This window comes from Plectropomus leopardus, chromosome 10 (assembly GCF_008729295.1).
Source record: "Plectropomus leopardus isolate mb chromosome 10, YSFRI_Pleo_2.0, whole genome shotgun sequence".
NCBI lineage: Eukaryota > Metazoa > Chordata > Actinopteri > Perciformes > Serranidae > Plectropomus > Plectropomus leopardus.
The window spans coordinates 21,978,855-22,000,383 of NC_056472.1; the positions used below are offsets into that span (position 1 = coordinate 21,978,855).

The 21,529-nt window shown below is 40.1% G+C and overlaps 1 protein-coding gene across 1 annotated transcript in view; it reads right to left on the minus strand.

Annotated features, from left to right (window-relative positions):
• Positions 1-7,819: 7,819 nt before the first annotated feature.
• Positions 7,820-21,529, minus strand: part of col4a1 (collagen, type IV, alpha 1) — a 50,438-nt gene continuing 36,728 nt past the window's right edge. The window contains exons 30-52 of the mRNA XM_042495127.1: positions 20,552-20,702; positions 20,320-20,433; positions 19,815-19,982; positions 19,244-19,333; positions 18,952-19,104; positions 18,753-18,851; positions 17,560-17,649; positions 17,280-17,419; positions 16,642-16,768; positions 16,440-16,520; positions 16,223-16,321; positions 15,323-15,373; positions 15,048-15,233; positions 14,822-14,955; positions 13,758-13,830; positions 13,537-13,608; positions 13,217-13,345; positions 13,028-13,126; positions 12,729-12,941; positions 11,514-11,691; positions 11,315-11,429; positions 10,420-10,592; positions 7,820-9,008 (exon numbers count right to left, since the gene is read on the minus strand). Of these exons, the coding sequence (XP_042351061.1) occupies positions 8,927-9,008; positions 10,420-10,592; positions 11,315-11,429; positions 11,514-11,691; positions 12,729-12,941; positions 13,028-13,126; positions 13,217-13,345; positions 13,537-13,608; positions 13,758-13,830; positions 14,822-14,955; positions 15,048-15,233; positions 15,323-15,373; positions 16,223-16,321; positions 16,440-16,520; positions 16,642-16,768; positions 17,280-17,419; positions 17,560-17,649; positions 18,753-18,851; positions 18,952-19,104; positions 19,244-19,333; positions 19,815-19,982; positions 20,320-20,433; positions 20,552-20,702 (2,817 nt within the window). The 3' untranslated portion in view covers positions 7,820-8,926. The remainder of the gene's footprint in view (positions 9,009-10,419; positions 10,593-11,314; positions 11,430-11,513; positions 11,692-12,728; positions 12,942-13,027; positions 13,127-13,216; positions 13,346-13,536; positions 13,609-13,757; positions 13,831-14,821; positions 14,956-15,047; positions 15,234-15,322; positions 15,374-16,222; positions 16,322-16,439; positions 16,521-16,641; positions 16,769-17,279; positions 17,420-17,559; positions 17,650-18,752; positions 18,852-18,951; positions 19,105-19,243; positions 19,334-19,814; positions 19,983-20,319; positions 20,434-20,551; positions 20,703-21,529) is intronic.

The window sequence follows — 21,529 nt, forward strand, 5'->3', positions numbered from 1 at the left end:
CTAGGTTAAGATAACTGTCAGCTAGCTGTAGCCTTATATTTCATGGACAAATTTGAGAGTGGTATCAGTCTTCTCATCCAGCAAGTAAGTGAAAGGTAGATTGTGAAATTATTTTTTTAAAATAATATGTCTGGGGCAGTTGTTTGCTGTCAGCTATGATTGGATCTTTCTCTGATGACATTGTTTCTGTTTACTTTTTGTGTTTCTCCCTCAAAGAGATAAGCCAGTGTCTCTTGAGTCGGATGTTCTTCCTTGTTGAGGTCTCATCAGCAGATGGACAAGTTGCTGCAAAACAAGAGGCTGGGTGACAAAATATTGGCTGGTGTTAATGGTGTTAATTGCAAAGCGCCACTTAATGTATTCATAACAGTGCGGGGTGCAGGGCAGTGCCGGTTCTCCCATAAATCAAGAGGAGGGTAGTGAGAGGAGTTATTTTTTAGATTAAGAGTAATGTAGTTGAGATGAATAAAGAGAGAAAGGACAGATTGAGAGTTATACTGGAATGCCTCCCACAAAATTCACTCCCACTCTTCCTCTTGTGCCCACGCACTCTCTGTTACTGTGACGTCCACTCTTCCTTTTTACTCCTCCGCTCGGCTGTGGAGGCGTTCTGCTCTCCTCTCATTCATACACTGCCACGCTATTTCCATATTTCTGAGTGGAGACTGTGTATTGAGTTGGAGGAGGAAGAGGAGGAGGAAGCACCATGTTTGGCCTCAGATTTCCGATCATGCTGAGATCGTGATCAGACTTCACATGAGAGCCAAGCTCTACAGATGGAATTTTGTCACTTTTGTACATGGAAAATTTGATAGTCACAATATCCAACCACTATGACAGTCTCTCTATTTACAAAAATAGTAAAATTGTATTATTTTGACTTAAAAACAACAAGCAAGAAGCATTTTAAACTTAGTTCCTCCCCCATCTCATGTAAACACCAATATTGATGTACCCCCAGAGTGGTCAATAATTGTCACTTCCACCAGTATTTCTTAGAGACATGTATGTATTTTGCTGTGCTGCACAATTTTGTTAAGCTCACTAAATGGAGGTCTTCATGGGTCTACTCAGAATCTAGGTCCCCTTGAGACAGTTGGCCCCTGGGCCCAGATATACAAAGGGCCCCACCACTTCTCCAACAAAGGAGTAAGACACACAGAGTTGGTAGTGTTTTGCACCTCTTGGTAGTCATTATCTATCTTTTTATAGTCGGTTGGGTGTCTTTGTAGTAATTTTGTGTCACTTGTGGTCATTTTATGTTGCTTTTTAGTCATTTTGTTTCAATTTGCGGTTGTTTTGGCCATTTATGTAGTTTATGTGTCTCTTTGCAATTTCTTTGCATCTCTTTGTGGTCTTTTTGTGGTAATTTTGAGTCTTATCCTAGTTGATGCATGTTAATTTGAGTGACATTTTGCAAGTGAAGGCCAGGGGGCCCCAGACATTCTGGGCCCCTGCTACTGTAATTATAGTCTTCACCAATGAGAATGGTGTGTTCCTAATAGTATGTTATTTACAGTATGTGTTTAATAATCTGCATCTATTATAGCCACTGTGACCCTTTGGCTCTTGGCCTATGACATCCTGATCTGAACAGTGCATTGAGAAAGGCCCACAATAGCTTTGTTTCTCGCTTACACTGTAACAATCTGTTTAAACAAAAAACAGAGAAATAAGACAGCCATTTTGACACTGATGAGTGATGAACTTAATTTAAATGCGAGTGATGCCTCATATCTTATTGAATAATTGAATATGTGAATGTGCTTCACATTGAAAACAAACATTTCTCTACAGTATGCAGTATTCACAAAAAAAAAAAAGCACAAAAGTAAAGTTTAAAAATCTCCTGCACCAAAGAATAAGGCCTTGACCACAGGGCCAAGCTTGTTACTATCCTCAAACTGGCAGACTTATGAATTACTTGTACAACAGCACTGCACAGGAGTCACCCATCAAGGCCACATTAACTCAAAGCATTTCTAAAGAACTTCTAAGAATAACTGCTATCAATGAGTTACATCCATTCACCTTCACTGAATAAATGTTGGGTGGCTTGTCTCCACATAAATTGCTGTTTATGCCTGAAACTCAGTTTTACAGAGAGGAAGATGGCTTAAAAGGTTCAGCAAGAACCCAGAGGTAGTGCCAGGTCCAGTCAGAGGGAACTCTAGATCCTTTACCCATAAACCAGCTGGTGGGGAAACCAGAGAGGAACCCATTTTAGAGATGCTGCTAATGGTCTGTGTTAGAGCTAATAATGGAGCTGCAGAAGGATGGAAACATCAATCAGGAAGTAAAGGATGGAGCAAAGTGAAGGTTTATAGATAGATATTGCCTTTTACATTCTTTTCCCATTTTTTGTCTTTACATGCTATATTAAAAAAAGAAAACAGTTACATTAAACATGATAATTAGCAATGTGGTACACTACCATATAATTAGTGGTATCATTAATTTCAATCATGTCTAACAGGATGTAAAATCAGCAGTATGTCTCCACATGCTGAGACTGTGAATGCTTTTTTGAAAACAATTGGGGGCATTGTTTTAATGCAACCAGCAAAGCAAGACAGTAGCAGGACAAAAGGCTATTTTGCTTTATAGGATGATAATTGGGAATTGCACTGGTGTTATCCCTCAAAAAACAGCCAAATGGCTTGATATTGTCCTCATTATTTCAGACAATTAGGTGCGATAAATAGTGAAAAAGGTGTCAGACGAGCATGTGTGCTCAGTTCCAGCATGTGCAGGAATCACTAAAGCATCAATTATTATGCTGCATCTTTTATAACCATTTGCTTAATATCTTGAATTCTCTGAGTATATAATTTATACTTTATTTTCTTTTTCTTTTTTTTTTTCTGGAACCCCTGTATCCCCTTCTGAAAACTGAGTTTAGAGATGTATCCTAGTGCAGAAGTGGGCTAAACCATTTTGCATCCTTAAAGGGTGAGAGGGGCCTCAGAAAGCTTCAGGTATTTTTTTAAATACAAAATTCTGCTTTTTAATCAATTTCTATCCCATTTTCATTCATGGCACTAATTGTTTAGAAAAAAAATAACAAATAAACCAAAATTTCAGTCCAGGCTTTTTGATGCTCCCCCTCTCTATTGTGGCCCTTGGTAATCAGTTTCACCTTTCCCCCCATTACAATGCCCCTGGCCATAATGATATTAAAACAGAAAGTTTCAACATATCTGCCTCACAATAACGAACAAATGTAACATATCCAGGGTTTGGAAAATGGCTAACGATTTGAAGATTATTTACCACTTTACATCAATTGATATGGCGAAACATAAGGACTGTTTCTCAGTTCTTTATGTCCCCATCTTAACTTATCTATTTCAATATTTATTATGCTTATAGAAGCTTTTAGAATTATCTGTCCTTCAAGTAGAAAACAGTACTCAATACTAGTTGTCTTCACTTAACTCCTGTCAAGGTCTGGTCACATCGGATTTTGCTGTCCATTCATCTCAGTGTGTAACAAGGTGAGACGTATTTGATCACAAATTGAGTCCAATTTGTTCGCTCTGTGCACCAAGTTCAATCAGATTGAACTTTGACACAAAATCCAATGTCCAGCCAGTTTTATTGTTTATATCCTTGATTATATTATATCCTTCTGGGCCTTTAATATAGACCAGATAAAATTGTGTTTTTAAACTGTGAGGTTCAATTTTTGAGGTCCGACCAATCTATACAATCTCTAGTTGTTTATAGCACCTCCTAGTTTCCTGGCAGCAGCTGGTATCAACATAATCTGCTTTGTATGAAATGGACACAGTGATAACAAAAAGAAAGTAGCTAGTCATGCTGTGTGTAAAAAAGGAAAGCTGTTGCACTAAAGCTCTCACTGTATTTACCTCTGATCTTAGCAGTTTGTGTAATCGCAGACTGATGCAAAAAGCACTGGTATGCAAAGTCCCTCTCTTACAGTGTTTTGTGTGGGTATGTTTGTGGGTGTTTTGCCTGTGTGGCTTCTGTGAGGTTTTGTGTTGTGGACTGTGTTGCAAGCTAATCTGTATTTAGCACGGCTCAGGTCAAGGGGGCATGGTTTAGGTTGTGGCCTCTGTGCTTGATCCAATCAGGAGAAAGGTCAGGGTCATACTAACCTCCTGACGCATTCATGCATTGAACTGTAAACACATGCTGGAAAAACATGATGTATTAACTTACGGGAACTACAACAAGTTCTCATTATCAGTCTGACATATATTGATAAATGCTGTTGAAATTAAGGAAAGGGTCAAGACCAGTCCTTAATTAAGATGGTGTTGGTTGGTCGCAACCCTGTATGAGTACAAAAACAGCCTTCAAAAAGTGTAATTCAATATATTATTATATGTTCAATTCGTTGACTTTGCTCTTTTTATAAGCAATAATATGGCCATTTTATTGCACTGAAATTTTACCAGCATAATCTCCAGTTCTCTAAAGGTGATTGTAGTTCTTAAGTCAGGTCTCAACTTAGCACTCTTAGCAAACAACCAATAGGATTAACATATTTAGAGGTCAATGTTTTGAACTGCAAAGCCCCTAAGCAAGAGTGTTGACCCTAATCACATGGCATTTATGTTGAGTGCATGTGAATTTCAGACATTTGTGTGCTTCATTTCTTATATCAGATCTTCATCAGCAGCTATAAGCCCAAGTTTTAAAATTTCACACTTTATCTTTTTACAAAATAAAAGTCATTATTGTAATTCAGTTGCCATTTACAACAACTATTGCACGTCTGTCCATACTGGAAGAGGGATCCCTCATCATCCTCTGCCACTCTTCCTGAGGTTTCTTCCGTTTTTCTCCCCCATTTCAGGGATTCTTTTCTGGGAGTTTCTTTTCTTAGGCGATGCAAGGGTCTAAAGGCAGAGGGATGTCGTATGCTGAAAAGCCCTCTGAGGCAAACTGTGGTTTGTGATAATGGGCTTTATAATAAAATTGACTTGACTTGACTTGATCACTTGAGATCGATTAAAAAAAAAATGGTGAAAATCAAATACCGATTGGGCCTTTTAGGTAAGCAGGTGACCTTTATCAGCAGAGGGACAGTCTCCAGCCACTTGTCTGTTAGTGTAGCCTTTGCCCTAACCTCCAGACATCTCAGCCTTGCAGCAAATTATCCTGATGGTGGTCATTAGGCCATTGCTCTCAGTCGTACCTGTCACTTGACTATTTGGCCTTTCGGTGTTGTATGGGCATCCACTGTGACGCCCACCTGAGTGACCTTACACTCACTGGTCAGAGGTCAAGGCCTTGTTAGACATATTTATGAAGATAGCCAGGGGGTCAAGGACTGTGTTTGTCTGTCTGGTGACAAGAGAGGAAACAAGGGATAGGATTCCGCTAATAGATGAAAGACGAGAGTAGAGATGAAAGGAGGGGTTATCTCTTTCTCTGCGGAGCGTATTGATCTGTTTGTGTTTTCATGGGGTGAACGGGTTTCTTGGCCGCAGTCCCGGCAGAAGTGCTGAGGTATCGGCTGCATCGCAGTGTGGAAGTGTTGGTGCAGAGGCTGCACTTAAATTAGGGTTCAAGAATTTGAGGTCAGCTTTTGCTGCCTCTGGTTCAAATAAATGCCAGTGGTAGTAAAAACAAAATAACGCGAAGAGCAGCTTGAGAAACACATGAATGGAGCTGTTGGGAGCTGCCAGAGAGCCCTTTCTTTGTTAAGTTTATGGAAAAGCTCAAGGTTTGGGTTAAAAGGAAAAGATTTCTGCCAGAGAGGGCTGAGGGCAAACTTCTCCCTTGAGCATGAATGGAGAGCTTCATGACTCATCGGCAACTTACCTACAGTGTTCTGGTGCTGCCCTCATGTGGTCTCTGTAAAGTACCGTATTAGAAATCTTTACAAGCCATGAGAAAACATATGAACATACTATCAAAAATTAACAATAATATTCTACAAATCACTTTATTGCAAGAATTACACAGTATGGGACCGGGAAAATACAAAATGTTGATTTTCTGTTCTGTTATTAGTTAATATTATTCTCACTGTGATCAAGTTTGTTAACACGACTGATGCTGTATATACTTCATGGAGCATTTCATCACAACCAAGCACGCAACACAAACACAAACAGGTTATGGTCAGTGAAGAGTAACTGTAACAGTACAACTAGCTTGCATCTTCGGTATAGGATACAGAGTCTATGTTTGGGGTCCAAGAGGCTCTCCTCCCTCTGACCAACGCTAAAGTTATGGTGTAAAATTCATACATATTTTTCCTAAGGTCTAAAACAGTCAAAAATATAGTAACCATTAACAATTGTCCCCTTAAATCCAAATGTTAGAGCGCTAAAACTCAAATTTGGGATATCATCAAGTATAAATTCTGGAGCTGCTCCATACACAATGAATGAGTAAAGACGATTTAGATGACACGGAGAGCGCCCAGGGGAATGCTCAGAGTATAGGGGTACATTTTCTGTTTTAGAATTACAATAGAGTTACGCACATTTGGGTGTAAAAAAGGAAGACAGACATTCTGTGAGTTGACAAAGTCAGGTTCCCATTCATTGTCTATGAAGCAGCTCCAGATTTAATACCTTGACATCACAAGTGTGAGTCTCTCTCCTCTGGTTTCTGACTTTGAGAGAGAGTAGCTCATGATCACAAATGCTCGGCTTGTTCAAGGTGAGCCAGTCAGGAGCATAATCGATCACTTCACACAGTGCATGCTGGTTAAATGTGTGTAGGACTTGATCCTGACTTGGTCTGACATCATGAACACGTGAGCAACGATAACATCACAAGTTTGAGGCGGCCAGAGCTTTTAGAGACGGGCGCTGCAGTTGCTTTCCACTGACTGCAAGACAGAGGACATGATAGGGAAGACCTGGCTGTCATCTGATCAAAGAGCTCTTTGGCTCTTAGTTTTGATCACAAAAAACAGGGCTACATTCTGCCCCGACAAAACCCTGTTGTGTTACTCAGGTGCACTGCCTTTTAATATGGGGGGGGGGGTTAATTCAGCTCAATTCAAAGTGGGAGTGTTTTGCATGGCAAACATATGTTTACATTACCAAACCAAGTGTGAGATGTAAACAAAACATGTAAGTACAGTAAGTTAAGATCTACTAGACATTTATTTATGCACACGTCGCTGCGAATTGGGTAACACATTTGAAAGAAACGGGGAAAAAACATACCTCAAAGCCGGTTGTACACCGTTTCAAAGAAAATGTTGTTCAGTCTGGAAATCGTAGCACAACGGAGCAAAACATTTTGAGATTAAACATGCCCCATGTTTGTAGAAAGTCCAGATTTTCTGTTTAATTGAAATATTAAACGCTACATTGTAGGCTTTCAGTCTCATGTTGTGCATGAAGGTGTAATCTGTTAAACATATAGGTCTATTGTTTTGTTGATGATAATCATAAGTAAGGTAATTTGACATTGCCTGACAAAAATCTCCTTTAAACTGAAATGTTGTACAGTAAAAACTGCTTGGATATTTTAGTACATCTTTTGGATCTCCTGTCTGATTTTTGCCTTTGATAATATTAATACATAATAATTAACAATGATATTAATTAATAAACTACAGGTGCCCACAAACGGATTAAACAAGATATGTGTATGTCACCTGCTGTTGCCGCTTGATCTTGTCCACTTTCCAGGCAAGCTGCAGTTCATCTTGAACAAGCCTTTTGACTGAACTTTCTTCAATCATGGACACAATATAGTGGGATTCTTAATTTAGGTGGTGCTCCCCTCTAAGGGATAAATAAACACAAACCTCTGTTAAGGCCTTTAAAAGCCACTCAGCTTGCATAGACGCTTTTAAATATAGTCGTTGTCATCTGTCTATTTTGACGAGGATGTTGAACAATAATGTGATGACCCTTCAGTGTTAATTTTGCGTTAAATCAACAGGGATAACAAAGTAATTCACAAAAGGGAACAGTCAAGTACATGAGCAAAATAGCAAGTACATGTTATGTGTAAGTATATATACATGTGCATTTCTTTGGAATCTGTTACACACAATGTTCTGACAGAGTAAAGGAAATGTGATTTTTTTTTTTGGTCTATTTCTTTTTGTGCATCTGTTTGGGATTATGTCAACAACAAGGTTGTGCAACAATATATATGCAGACATCAGGTAATACACTTCCAAGCAGCTCAAATCCATTCATATATGCACACTCACACACACATACACACACACGCCAATGCTCATTCAGTGCTGTTTTGCAAGTTAATAAGGCGTTGACTGTCAGACATTAAAACACTGTTTTTGGAATCTCAGATACACTCAAGTCCAACATATTCTCATAAATCTTATAAATAAAAAATGGACTTAATAACACACAAAGTATTTCAATAATAACCTGAGGAGAGTATGTTGGACTATGTTAGAGAGGAATGCATTATATTTACAACAGAGTGATTGCTATATATCTGTGTCTGCAGCGTTATGGTGATTTAGCAAATGACAAGCGTCTGTAACCAGTGGTAAGTCCCGTCCTTTACATTAGTATGTTTAAACAAGTTAAAATCTATAATAAAATGTGGCTATACCTTTGATCGTGCAGCCCTGGTAGGGAGAAGAGTAAAACATAATGGAATAAGGCAGATAAGTATGATGGAATAGCACCTGACTCACACAAGATGAACACCAGTTTACCAGTTTAGGGGGCATGTACTCAGTGCAGTGGCAAACTGGATGCATTTGTTTAGAGACATGTTGTGATCATGTGTTCTGCGTGGAGCAAAAGGCCACTTGGTCTCTGTGTTCTTGTTTGTAATGTTAGATCTCCGGCTGTTTTGCAAACCACATCTTTGTCCCTCTCTTCTTACACATGCAGGGAAATAGCACCATCGTTTGAAAACAGCAAGTTAAGCCAAGTCGAGGACATCAGCGTGCACAGTTTTGCTCGCAGGTTTGGAAGGAGGAGTCTGGTGTCGGGGTTTATGTCCTCTTCATGCACACCTGACAGCGACTTATGTGTGTTCGGAGACTGCCTGCTTTTAGCGTTGTGGGAACAGGTTTCCTGGAAAGATGTGAAGAGAAACACAGAGGTCCATCTTTATTACCAAGTTCATGAAGTACATGTACAGGGAATGGCAAATCACTGGAGGTTAACACAAATAAGACTAAGTTATATTTTAATACAAAGTAAGGGTAATCAAAAAATATGTCTGATGAGTTGCACAGCTTTTGTTGCCATAAATAAGACAAAACAAAAATGTGTAATTCTCTAAGCACCAGCAAAGGTTGTAATGCTCCCCAAACTGTGCTGCCAAGCATATAGCATCTCTGTGCTCCTACATTTATTCACGTGTATTTGAATTAAGTAAAGTGCAGACATTTGGTGCAAAATTGGCCCCTTTCTATGCAATCAAGCCTCATTAAGATAACAGTCCAATTCACAAAGATCAGTGCAATTGGCCAGATGCAGTTACAGTGACATTATTAGTGTCTTCTTGGAGTTTGTGATAACTGCAGCACAAGTCATGCCATTTTCTTCTACTGTCCAATGCCAGAAACAGCAGTGAGCAATCACACTAGCTGCGTCAGGTGCATCTCAGCTGCCTGTCAGCCACCGCACATCTAGAGAAGCGGTTGCTCGCTGATTTTTTTCCTGCTTGCTGTGCACGGTTGTCAGCAGAAATAGAGAGTGAAAAATGTGTTTTGATAATTACATTGATACTATACTCCTTTTACTTCAGTTAAAAGTCTCTCTCTGTCACAGAGATGAGGAAATACAAAGATGTCTGTTTTACTCAAACTTTCCTGCTCCTGTTTCAGAATAAAAGTCTTCTGACAACGTTTCTGTCAACAGAATCCCATTAGTTGTTGGCACAAGGTGTTTTATTGTGAAACATTTGCGGGACCGTGACAATGCTGGAGCTTGCACGACTTCATGAATGAGTGGAATTTGTGCTTAAGAATGATGAAATACATTACTCATTGCAGCAGGCAGCCTGTGGAAGCATCACAGCCACAATGCTGCCAGTGTGAACACCACGAGCATGAAACACACTTCAGTTTGGTGAGGTTGCTGTCACGCACTGCTCATGAAGCAGCAACAGCACTAACAGACTGTGATATTAAATCCCGAATATATTTTGTCATGTTTGAATTTCTTGCCTTAAGTTTTGAGAAATGCCTCTGCACCTCATCAGTCAGGACCTGTAGCTAATGGTCTGAAAATGTCAAATTCTTTCTTTCTCTCAGCCACTGTTCTGCCTTCTGTGTTCATGTCATGGTATAAATGCAACATTTATATATTTGCCACAAGGCTAATTGCAATTAGATGCAATAAAAGGGTGAATGGCCCCATTAGCGCAATATCTTCTGTGACAGGGCTGATAGCGGTTGCAAGCGATGCCCTAATCATGGTGCTATCAGCAGCCACAATTCTTTCTTTGTGAATTCCCCTCTGAGTGTTTCTGACTTACGTAAACATCTCATTGTCTTCAATGGTGGCGAGCCAAAAACTGTAGGAGTTGGCGTAGTAGTTGCAAGTTCCCCGACCGTGACACTCAAAGAATGGAGCACTGCGGAATTCCTCCAGGCAGGAACCGGGAGAGGCCAGAGCCTGGCCTGAACCCTCAGCACCGGCACTGGTGTGCTACACACACACACACACACACACACACACAAAATGAAAACAGTTCATTAATCAGTTGAAGAACATTTTCAAAAGGGTTATTGTTGATTTCTGAAAGTTGTTCTTGTGTAAATATATGCATAAAGGTTTGCTTAGTTTTCTTCCACAGACAGGGTAAAGCAATCAATGTACTGCCTATGTTTGCATGTGCATGTGTGGATTAGTATGGGTGTCTAGCCAAACGGAGGATGTTGTACCGTAAGTGGGAGTGTTTTGGAGAATGGGGTGGGTATGGTGCGGGGCTGGAATTGAATGTTTTTGGGATAGGGTCAGAGGAATTATTTGTATTTGTGCTTACAGCATGATATAATTAAGCCTTTTAACATGGACATATTCACATCTACTGTTGTCCATCGGTAACTCTTAATATAGAAAATCAAAACATTGACCTCACAACAACCAGTGGTGTAGTATAACAAAGTAATAATACTTAATTAAAATACTTTAGTATTTTTTGGGAGTATTTATACCTAACTTGACCTTTAATGTCTGTCAATTTCTAACTTTACGCCATTAAATTTCAAAAATAAAATGTATACTTTTACGATACTACATTTACCCTAAACAGTCCACAAAATGCTTTCCAAATTATACTCAATCATCACAACCTGAACATGGTTGACATATCTGTGGTGTAAGGAAGAAGTGAATGTGTTCTTGAGACTTGCTCCTGTTTGTCTTACCATGACAAAGGAGTAACCAATCCATAGAGAGTCCCAGCCGTGAGGGCATTGTGGGATCATGATGGTCTGACTGTGAACTGCTATCACCATGGCTGGAGCTTCACACACAGAACACCTGTCCACACACACGAGAAGACCACAGTATGTGAGTACCCTATATATCTGAAACAACAAAATATGGATAGAGATGGGGACATACCTGCTGATGAAGGGTTTGATGCTTTCACCAGTGACGGGTGCCATGGACATGGGCATGGGCTCAGGGGAGGTGAGCCAGTAGGAGTAGTCATTACGGGAGGCAAAGTTGCACACGTTGTTGATGTTACAGAAAAGGAAGGGCATGGGGCTGAACTTCCTTAGACAGCTGCCCGCCGTACCTGAAACAGAGTGAGGAGGGGACATGTAAAGTAGGCTTGGACGGTTTCTATTTTTATACCTATACAGTGTATGATGCTATCAGTGTGTGGGCAGTGTAACACCCCCCCCTTCCACAAGACTGACAGACAAGACACTTATGAGATGTCAACAAAAGGTGAAATTTTACACCCTTTTTCCTTATTAAAAAGAGAATGAGAACCATACACCTTTTGAATTCATGTTTCTCTCTTTTACAGAAACTAAGCCTTCTGCACGGCAGAACCTGTTTTTTATTTCAGCGCTCATGTTACCAGGTTAGAGCAGCAACACTGACAGTGTTAACAGCGCTGCTTAGTTGTGGCACATCTAGAGAAACAGAGCCTCGCCAATTTTTTTCTGCACGACTCGCCTGTTTTTCAGCAAAAATACACTGTGAAAATGGTCTTTTGATAAATATATTGACTCTATACCACCTTTTACTACAGTTTCAATATGTTTATCTGTCAAAGACATCAGGAAATACAAATATGTCTGTTTTGCTCAACCTTTCTTGTTTCTGTTTCACAATAAAAGCTGATGGCACTACTGTCAACAGAATCCCTTCAGTTGTTGACAGGCATTTTACTGTGAAACATTTGCAGGTTCATGCTGTTGACGATGCAACAGCTTGCACAGCTTTATAAATGAGTGGAGTATGTGCTTTTAATTGTGGAAATACAACAGCAGACAAGTCTGCAGCAACCACAACAACAAATGCTGCCAGTGGGAACACACACTGCTCACACATGCAGTGTGGCCTGGACATAACCTCGAGGGCATGTAATACACACTGCATGCAAAACATACTCAATACAGCCTCTCTAGTATGAAGCAATAGAAGAATGAGGGTCCCTGTTTTTGACAGTATTTAAAATCACACTGGATTTCTAATTAGCATGGTATACTGTAATACCATGATACCACCGGTGCTCAAGGTAAATCATCCCACAAATATTCCTCTTTGTTCATTCTTCCTTTTTTTCTTCATCTCACTTCTTTCTCAGATTTTGTTTCTCACCTAAGTCCTGTCCATGGGAACGTTCATTGCCTTGTACGTAGAGCAAGGAATAGCCATCATATATGAGGGAAGTTCCCTCAGGACACTGTGGAACCTCCACAGTTTGGCTGTGACGTGTTACCAGGAACCCGTGATCCATGGAGGAAGGGCCTGGTGGACCCACTTGTCCTGGGACACCATCAGGTCCTGGGGGGCCAGGATGTCCCCTGGGTCCTAAAGAAATAAAGTAATTTGGAAGTTATGACAGTGACATCACAGCAGTTCTAACTAACAGCTTTTTATCACTGTGAGCCTCTCACCCTGTGGTCCCGGCAGGCCAGGATCTCCTTTGGCTCCAGGCTGACCGTGATATCCAGGAAGGCCATCATCACCTTTTGGTCCTGGAATACCGGTCACACCTGAAAGAAGATCACAAAAATGATGTAGCAATCAGAACAATGGATGTGGAGGACAGGTGAGGTGATCACACAAATTTAAGCAAAATTCACCTTGCTGTCCTTTCTGTCCAGGTAGCCCAGATGGACCCTGGGGTCCAGGTAAACCTTGAGTCCCTGGGAACCCAATGTCTCCTTTGATGAAGCTGGCGGGGCCGGGGGGACCAGGAGGACCTTCATTGCCTGAAATATGCAGTAACTTTAGACAACATTTTCTAGTTGCTCATATTGATTTTTATTAGTTTATGGAGGTCAAGTGAGATAACTGGAGAGATGAAGCACCAACTAAATTATATATCTTAATGATTCTACTAAGTGAGATAAAGACAGTTTTCAAAATTAACACACTGAAGGGGCTTCCCTCCATGTTTTACCCTTTTCTCCTGGGAATCCTCTGTCTCCATCTTCTCCTTTGAATCCAATGTCCCCAACATTACCCCTTATACCTGAAGTTTGCATTCAAAAAAAGTGTATTTTAGTGTCAGTAAGTGGAATAAAAAGCCCATCTTTCCTCTCTCATTTCTGTAAAAATACATTTACACTTTCACACATAAACACACACAATCACAGACTATCACACACAGTATTTACTCACCTGGGAAGCCAGGGACACCCTGCAATCCCCTCTCTCCCTTCTGTCCATCGATTCCTGGAAGTCCAGGTTGTCCCTATAAAAGACAAACACAAAAATTAGTATTAGAGCAACATGAACATGCACATTAACTAGTATATAACTTGTAGAGTAAAAGAGCTTTAAAGGTCTAGTGTATGGGATTTAGTGGCATCTGCAGTGAGGTTGCAAATTGCAACCAGTGAGGCGTGCAGTTCGGTACACATTTTTTTCTGTGTTTCCATTGTGAAAAGTTGTGGATTTTACCTAATAGTACTTTTGGAACCATCCCCATTGTTTGTCAACACTCTGCTTGGGGTACCTAGCACAATAATCAAATACTAACAGCTAGAAATTAGCTAGGAAGAAACCCTCCGTCTGTTGATTGGTCAGCTGTAGACTTATAAAAATTAAACAAAAATACTACTGTCGGCAACTTTTAAGGCCGAACATTTACTTGTAATGTTAACAGTTAACATTTAAACATGACAACTTTGACTATTCATCTGTTTCTATTGTCTCTCTTGGATGACACTTTTAGTAATCAATGGATCTATTAGTGTTAAAAAAATATATTAATTGCGACTGGATTATGTGAATGGCTAATATTCTAACTCAGAGAAAAAAAATACGTCTAAACTTAGTTTGGTGTGCTCGAGCAACAACCCCACCCACATGTGGCAGTACTGTCTGCGGTGGAAACGCTAAACAGATCTAGGGTCTAGATACCTCTTCACAGGTGTTACTATTTTTCCAAAGTAGTAGTAGTAGTAGTAGAGCCCACAGTGGTCTTCACTTCAAAGTAAAAATGTGAAAGGCCTTATTGAGAGCTGGTATTTGGTTTGTCTATTCTGGGCTAAACATGGTGGTACAACTATGGAAGATGACCTGCTCCCTATGTAGATATGACGGACTCATTCTAAGCTAACAAAAAACACAACAATGTTTAGTATCAGGTAATTTAAACATAATTATGATATTATTTTCCATTTCTACCACTATATTCCTTTAAATCCTACACAGTCCTTTTAGTCATCATTATGACATACTATAAGGCCAGTAGTTCCAGGATCGCCCTTTTGTCCTGTCTCTCCTTGGAAACCAGGGAGACCCTGGTCTCCTTTGTCTCCCTTTAGTCCATTTCTGCCTGGCACACCAGAGGGTCCTGGTCCTCCGGGGGCACCTGTCCAATAAAGAGAAGAATAAGATCACATATATGTAGATGAGAGGTCCTTATACGTGTAGTAAATCTGGCCAGTTGTACATATGCCTTACCTGGTTCTCCTGGTTGTCCTGTTTGTCCTCTCTCTCCCTTAGGGCCCTCCACAGACAGACCTGGGAGTCCCCTCTCACCTGGCTCACCCTGGACTCCCTGAGAGCCTGGAAGTCCCTTGTCACCCTTGATACCAGGGACACCTGGATGACCTGGAGTGCCAGGGAAGCCTGGACTACCTTTGTCACCTGTAGAGGGAATGAGACGGCCATATGATAAAACTCTGTTTGGCTCCACTGACTCAGGGATTATATGAATCAATGAAGGAAGGGCTAACCTTTGTCACCAAGCACTCCAGGTGGTCCTGGGAAACCTCGGCCAGGTAAACCTGCAGGATAGGATGGTTTAAAAGTACATCAATGGCAGTCTTTGTACGGTTTTGATCGTTAGTTGCTGATGGTTTGTGTTAAACTACTTTTACAGAGTTTGTCTTCTAGTAAAATGTGTGTGCAGAGATTGAGCGAGTTTCAGTGAAGGCAAAGACTGAAAAAGTAGATGTAGCCTGCATGACTTGTGGACTACCATTTTGAAGCCTCAAGTTTGACATTTTAACTTTTATCATCTTTTGGAGTCAGAAGTGACCATATTTGGCAAGAAGGTGGGGCTGGAGAGGATGCACATTGTTACGACTCTTGCTGTGGTAGCAAATTGTCAATCACAATGTAGCCACACCCTAAGACATACCCTGCTATAGCTTCTATTTTACTCGAAATGGGACCTTGATTTACAAAATAAACATCATGGTGTGTTGAACAAGACTTGAAACTAGCAAATGGGACCATGAACTTTTTTTTTCGAGGTTATAAATTAGGTGTGAAGTCAGGTCACTTTCTCATAGACTTGTATACAATTTCTTTTTTTTAACCTGTGGTTTTTCGTTTAGTTCAACAAGTTTACGTGAAAATGCATGTGTAAAAAAAGAGTAAGAATTTAAAATCTTTGAACATTGCAAAGGAGACAGAAGGCAAAAAATGGCTTATGAGGACATCTCCCTTATTAAATTACAGGAGTAATATAATAGTCATTTTCAAAAGAAAATATGAAAAGATTGCATTATTGATCAAAGTTTCAAGACTAAGATATATCAGGCTGAAGGGCTCATTGTATTATGACAGCGTATCAACAAACAAAGTCAGTTCTTGCCGTGTTGTCTCCTCCTAACTCCTCTTACACTAACCTGGGTCTCCTCTTTCTCCTGAGGATCCAGGTATGCCGTCCAATCCAGGCTCTCCCTTCTCTCCAGGAAGACCAGGAGGTCCCTGTAAGCCACCTTCACCTGGAAGAGAACAAGTTTACCCTTTTAACAAAAACTGATCTCACAAGATTAATGATGTGTTGAACCTTATTATGTGGGCATTTGTCTGATAAGCTGATTATGTAATTCTGTAATTTACCAGGTCTACCATCTTGACCAGGTTCTCCTGCAGATCCTGGCAGCCCAGGGTTACCCTTCTGGCCTGGTCTACCTGGCTGTCCTGTACAACAAACAGACAGAAACACACAACAATGAGAACTCACATGGAACAATAACGTGATTTCTACATCTAGTGTTGCAGACAAATGATATGAATGCAAAAACACAGTTTGAAATCTGACCTGGATACCCAATGGTTCCTTGGTCTCCCTTGGTTCCTTGCAGTCCAGGCTTGCCGGGCATACCCTCATGACCCTTCAGACCCCTCTCTCCCGGTATTCCTGGGAATCCTGGCTGACCCGTCAGACCCTGTGAGAGTAGAGGAGTCAAGAGGAATGCTAAGTCAAAGGTAAGTGCTGATGATTGTTGAGAAAAACAAATGCAATTTGTTTCCATTTCAATTTCTGTTGGGTGCCAGTTTACATTCTTTAATTTATTTTTGTCATTTACTTTCTGTTGCTTTTTAAAAAGTATAAACAGGAACAGTAAAAGTACAAGAAAAACAAGTAGAGGAGAAAGAAATACAAGAAACTAAACACAAAAACAACAAAAATCAAAACTAAACTAAACACATACATAGGGTAAGCAGTGTTTTCAACAAACACTTTGCTGTCACTTCACACCATCTTGACAGTATAATGAATAGAAAATATAATCATCACTCCTGTGTTTTCTTAAAGTGACAAACGGCCATTATATTGAAGCACATAGCTGTTACTCGTGTACTCAAACTTAATAACATACAAGGGCAAACATAATATTAATTTGTTGTCAGTCCCATCTAAAGAACTTATAGAGATTTGTATAGCCAATGGATTACCTTTTCTCCTTGAGGTCCTGGAAGCCCTATACCTGGCTCACCAGCTGTTCCCTTGTCTCCTTTCTGACCATCTGTGCCTCTAAATCCAGGATGTCCTGGTGTACCAATATCTCCTTTAGAACCCTTTGGACCATGAGGACCTACACACACGTACACAGACACAGACAAAATGCAGATTTTTCCAATTTTGTGATACACATAATACATGTCTGCGCACACATCATCGCTGGTTGGCATTTCCATTACATATTTCTTTTTTTTTAAATTTATGTAAACTTACCTGGTATTCCCATCTCTCCTACGTTTCCTTTTTGTCCAGGTGGTCCCATACCGCCAGGATCTCCAGGAAAACCACGGTCTCCTTTTTCACCTGAGACACATCAGTAAGGTAGAGAAAATACCTATTTTATTTGCCATCCATTTTCATCAGGTGACAATGCAAGTGCAGATAATCTACTAAATTAAGAGATAAATTACATGTATAGGACATACAGAGATTTGCCACATAAAGTCTATGTTGTTTAAGGAATCTGGGACCCCAAATGACCAACTGACCAGCACTTATTCACCATGTGTTACATTATTATGGAAAGGAAAAACAGTATTTCTCACATTTCTCTAGCAAAGAATCCAAAAACAGAGAAGATTCTTGATGAAATTAAGTCATAGGGGTCCATGTCAACAAAAGTATATAATAAAATAAGTTTAAAATGATCACACAGCTTCAGATATATAATCCAAGTCTCAGTTATCCAGTGGTATGCTCAATATTTTCCAAACAGACAGCCTTTTCTGACACGTAACTGAACTTAAAGTGAAACTTAAATTTAATGCTCTTCTCAAAGCCAGACTCCATTGACAAAAACAGTAATTTTACATTGCTGAACATGGGGGCTACTGGTCTACTGCTGCTTCAGTCAGTTAGTTTGCGACTTTTGTGACTTAAATGAATCTGAACTAACCCTTTAAAACACCAAAGTCACACAAAAACACAAACTAACTGACTGAGGCAGCAGTTGACCAGCAGCTGCTGTGTTCAGCGTTGTAAAATGACTGTTTTTGTCAATGAAGTCTGGCTTTGAAGAGAGCATAATTGAGCTTCACTTTTAGTCCAGTTCCCCAATCAAAAAGGGCTGTCTTTTTGGGAAGAACTGAGCATACAAAAAAAGATAAATGACACTTGAATTATACTGAACAAATTGCAGGAGAGTTTGTAAACAGATATCTTGATTTTATTTTGTGGTTGTTAAAGTTGGACCCCTATGACTTCATTTCATCAAGAATTTCCTTAGCTTTTGGATTCTTTGGTCACCACAAAGGCATGTGAGAAAAACATTTTTTTTTTCACAAATTCAACATAACAGGGGGTGAGTAATTGATAAGCAAATGGTTATTTGGGAGGCGAACTATACCTTTGATATCCCATGCAGAAACCTAACATTTAGGATGCTGTTTAGATGGTCACATGCTCACCTGGCTGTCCAGGTAATCCAGGCTCTCCGTCTTTGCCTGGCATTCCAGGGTTACCAGGAACTCCACGGTGGCCCTTTTCTCCAGTGACCCCAGGCAAACCTGATCGGAGAAGCGATAGACAGAGTCACCAACAGACATGTTTTTAGCAAATCCATGCACATACTCTTATTGAGCTAAAGATCAGTGTGTAGTCTTATACCTATGTTTCCAATGTCTCCCTTCTCCCCCTTCATGTGCTCCATTTCAACCTCACTTATGTTGCCAGGAGGTCCCTGAAGACCTCGGTCTCCCCTTTCTCCTTTAGCTCCAGTTGCTCCAATTTCACCTCTTGGTCCAGTGATACCAGGATCACCTGAGAGATGGTGAGAAAGAGAAATTATTATTGTTGCTAATCAAGCTATAAAAAACTGAACAATGCACACAGTGTGACCAGTGTGAGAGAGGCTGCAGGAAGAATTATTATTATTATTTTGACTTTTGGTTCTCCCCACCTCTCAGTCCAGGTGATCCAGGTGTACCAGGTGGTCCAGGAAATCCAGGTGTTCCTGGTGTCCCCATGACCCCCATTTCCCCTTTAGAACCTGGTAAACACACACACACACACACACACACACACACACACAAATAAACAATCACATATGGTGAGATTAGGGAAGTCAATTAAATCAAAACCTAAAAAAACCATCAAGGGCAACCTCCCCAGTACTCCAGAAGGAGGTAAATTATGAAAATTCACAAAAAGTCAACCCTTCTCCTTCCTCATTTCAAATTGATTGGTAGGTCAAATACCTTATACATTACTGCCACAGTGGTAAGAGTAATATGTGTCTTGGAAAGGCAAAAAGGAATAAAGATTCTCGTACATTACCTCAGCTACAAAAAGCATGTACGAGGACAGGTTTACATTTTGTGATCATTTATTCTGATAAAAACAGAAATTGTGCTGTAGAAATTTACATTATGTTGACTGTTTAAGGGATTGGCCTTTATCTGGTTGTGGCATTGCAACAATCACAAAACAAGAAACAATACAAAAAACACCCACACACCAGTCAGACTCACCTTGGTTTCCAATCAGTCCATCCCTGCCTGGTAGACCTGGCAGCCCTGGCAGTCCTTTAGGACCTGGGGCTCCTGGAAACCCTGGGCCTCCCTTCTCTCCCTTAGGCCCCGGCATGTCCAGACCAGGAGGACCTGGGTAACCCTTTTCTCCCTTTGCACCTTCCCTACCTGTTCAACATGCACACATGCAGATATGTATGTATGGTAAAAATATTTGTGGTGACTTCCACAACACCAATTCACAAGTCATGGAAAATTAAGAGTGTGCTTCACAGTCTGACAGCAGATATTCTGACTTGTCAAAGAAGGACAGGCGTTACTAAGGAGATCAAAAGGGCTTTATTCTATTGTCCATGTTATCACATTACCAAAACCACAACACCAAAACCATAAAAACTGAAGCAACTAAATGGAATTAAGCCATCTTTAATTTTTTTCCTTACATCTGTGCTGTCAAAATATCTTCCTTGAAAAAAATTTGTTTGGATGCTGAGTTTGTGCTTACCGTAGGGTCCAGGTTCTCCAGCTGGTCCTTGTGGTCCGGGAGATCCTGGCGAACCTTTTCCTGGAGCACCTGGTGCGCCAGCCAGTCCGGGAGGTCCTGGGGGTCCCAGGTCACCTAATTTTGAACATCAAAGAAAAACAACTTTGTCATAGATGGTAGGCTTTTTAACTCCATGGATGGACTAAATTCAGCCAAACTTCACACCAGAGTTGCTGTAAGCGTCTTGCAGTACCTTTGATTCCCTGGGGTCCTGGTGGTCCTGTCACGCCCTCTCGTCCAGGAACACCAGGTAGTCCAACTGTACCCTTTTCTCCCTGGAAACCAGTAAGTCCTGGGATGCCCTGGGAACCTTTTGGGCCTGGAAGACCCCGTCCTGGCTCACCCTGCCGAGTATAGGAATAAACTTTTGATTAACAACTAGACTCTACCAATCCTGATTTTACATAACATTCAAATCTTCGTGTTTATCATGTCAACAAAATATATGATAGCATTGTTCTAGATGTTGGGTTAGAGGATTCCCGTGGTTTTCTTAGAAAGTCTTAAAAGGAAGTGAATTTGTTAATCTAATCTAATTAATTGGTATAAGATTGACTTAAATTACTCTTTCACAAGTCTTAAAAATGCTCAGACATGGGAAGTAAGATTGTATAAATCTTTTTTTTCTGACATTGCATTGTAAAATCTCAAAATGATGGATAACATCCATTCGTTGTTAAATAATTTAATAAATTCCTTTTCTTAAACTTGTCATGATGGGAATTCACATTGTGGAATCTCAGATGCAGATTGAGAAACATAAAATCCCCCAGAAAACCATCTAAAAATGCCAGATATATCCCATTTCTCTTGGTAAACTAAATAGATATATTTATGATAATATAATATGTTCATTGTTTTCCATGTGTTCCACCCTAAAAAGGATTGTTTTTTCAACATTTAACATAGATCATCTCACTTTTACTTTTAAAAAGTCAGATTTTGTGCTCCAATAAATTTTGAACAAATATTAAAAAATAAAATAAAGTTGCCCTTCAAATTTGGTTTCAGAAATTTGGTCTTAAACACAATTCAAAGTGTCATTAAAAAAGTCTTAAATCTACATTACCTTAAGCTGCAGGACCCTGTATTTAGAACTGCATTGTGTGACAATACAGTTGTGGGGATAAATGCACTCTAAAGTACTTGTCTGATGTTCTCTATTGTGTCC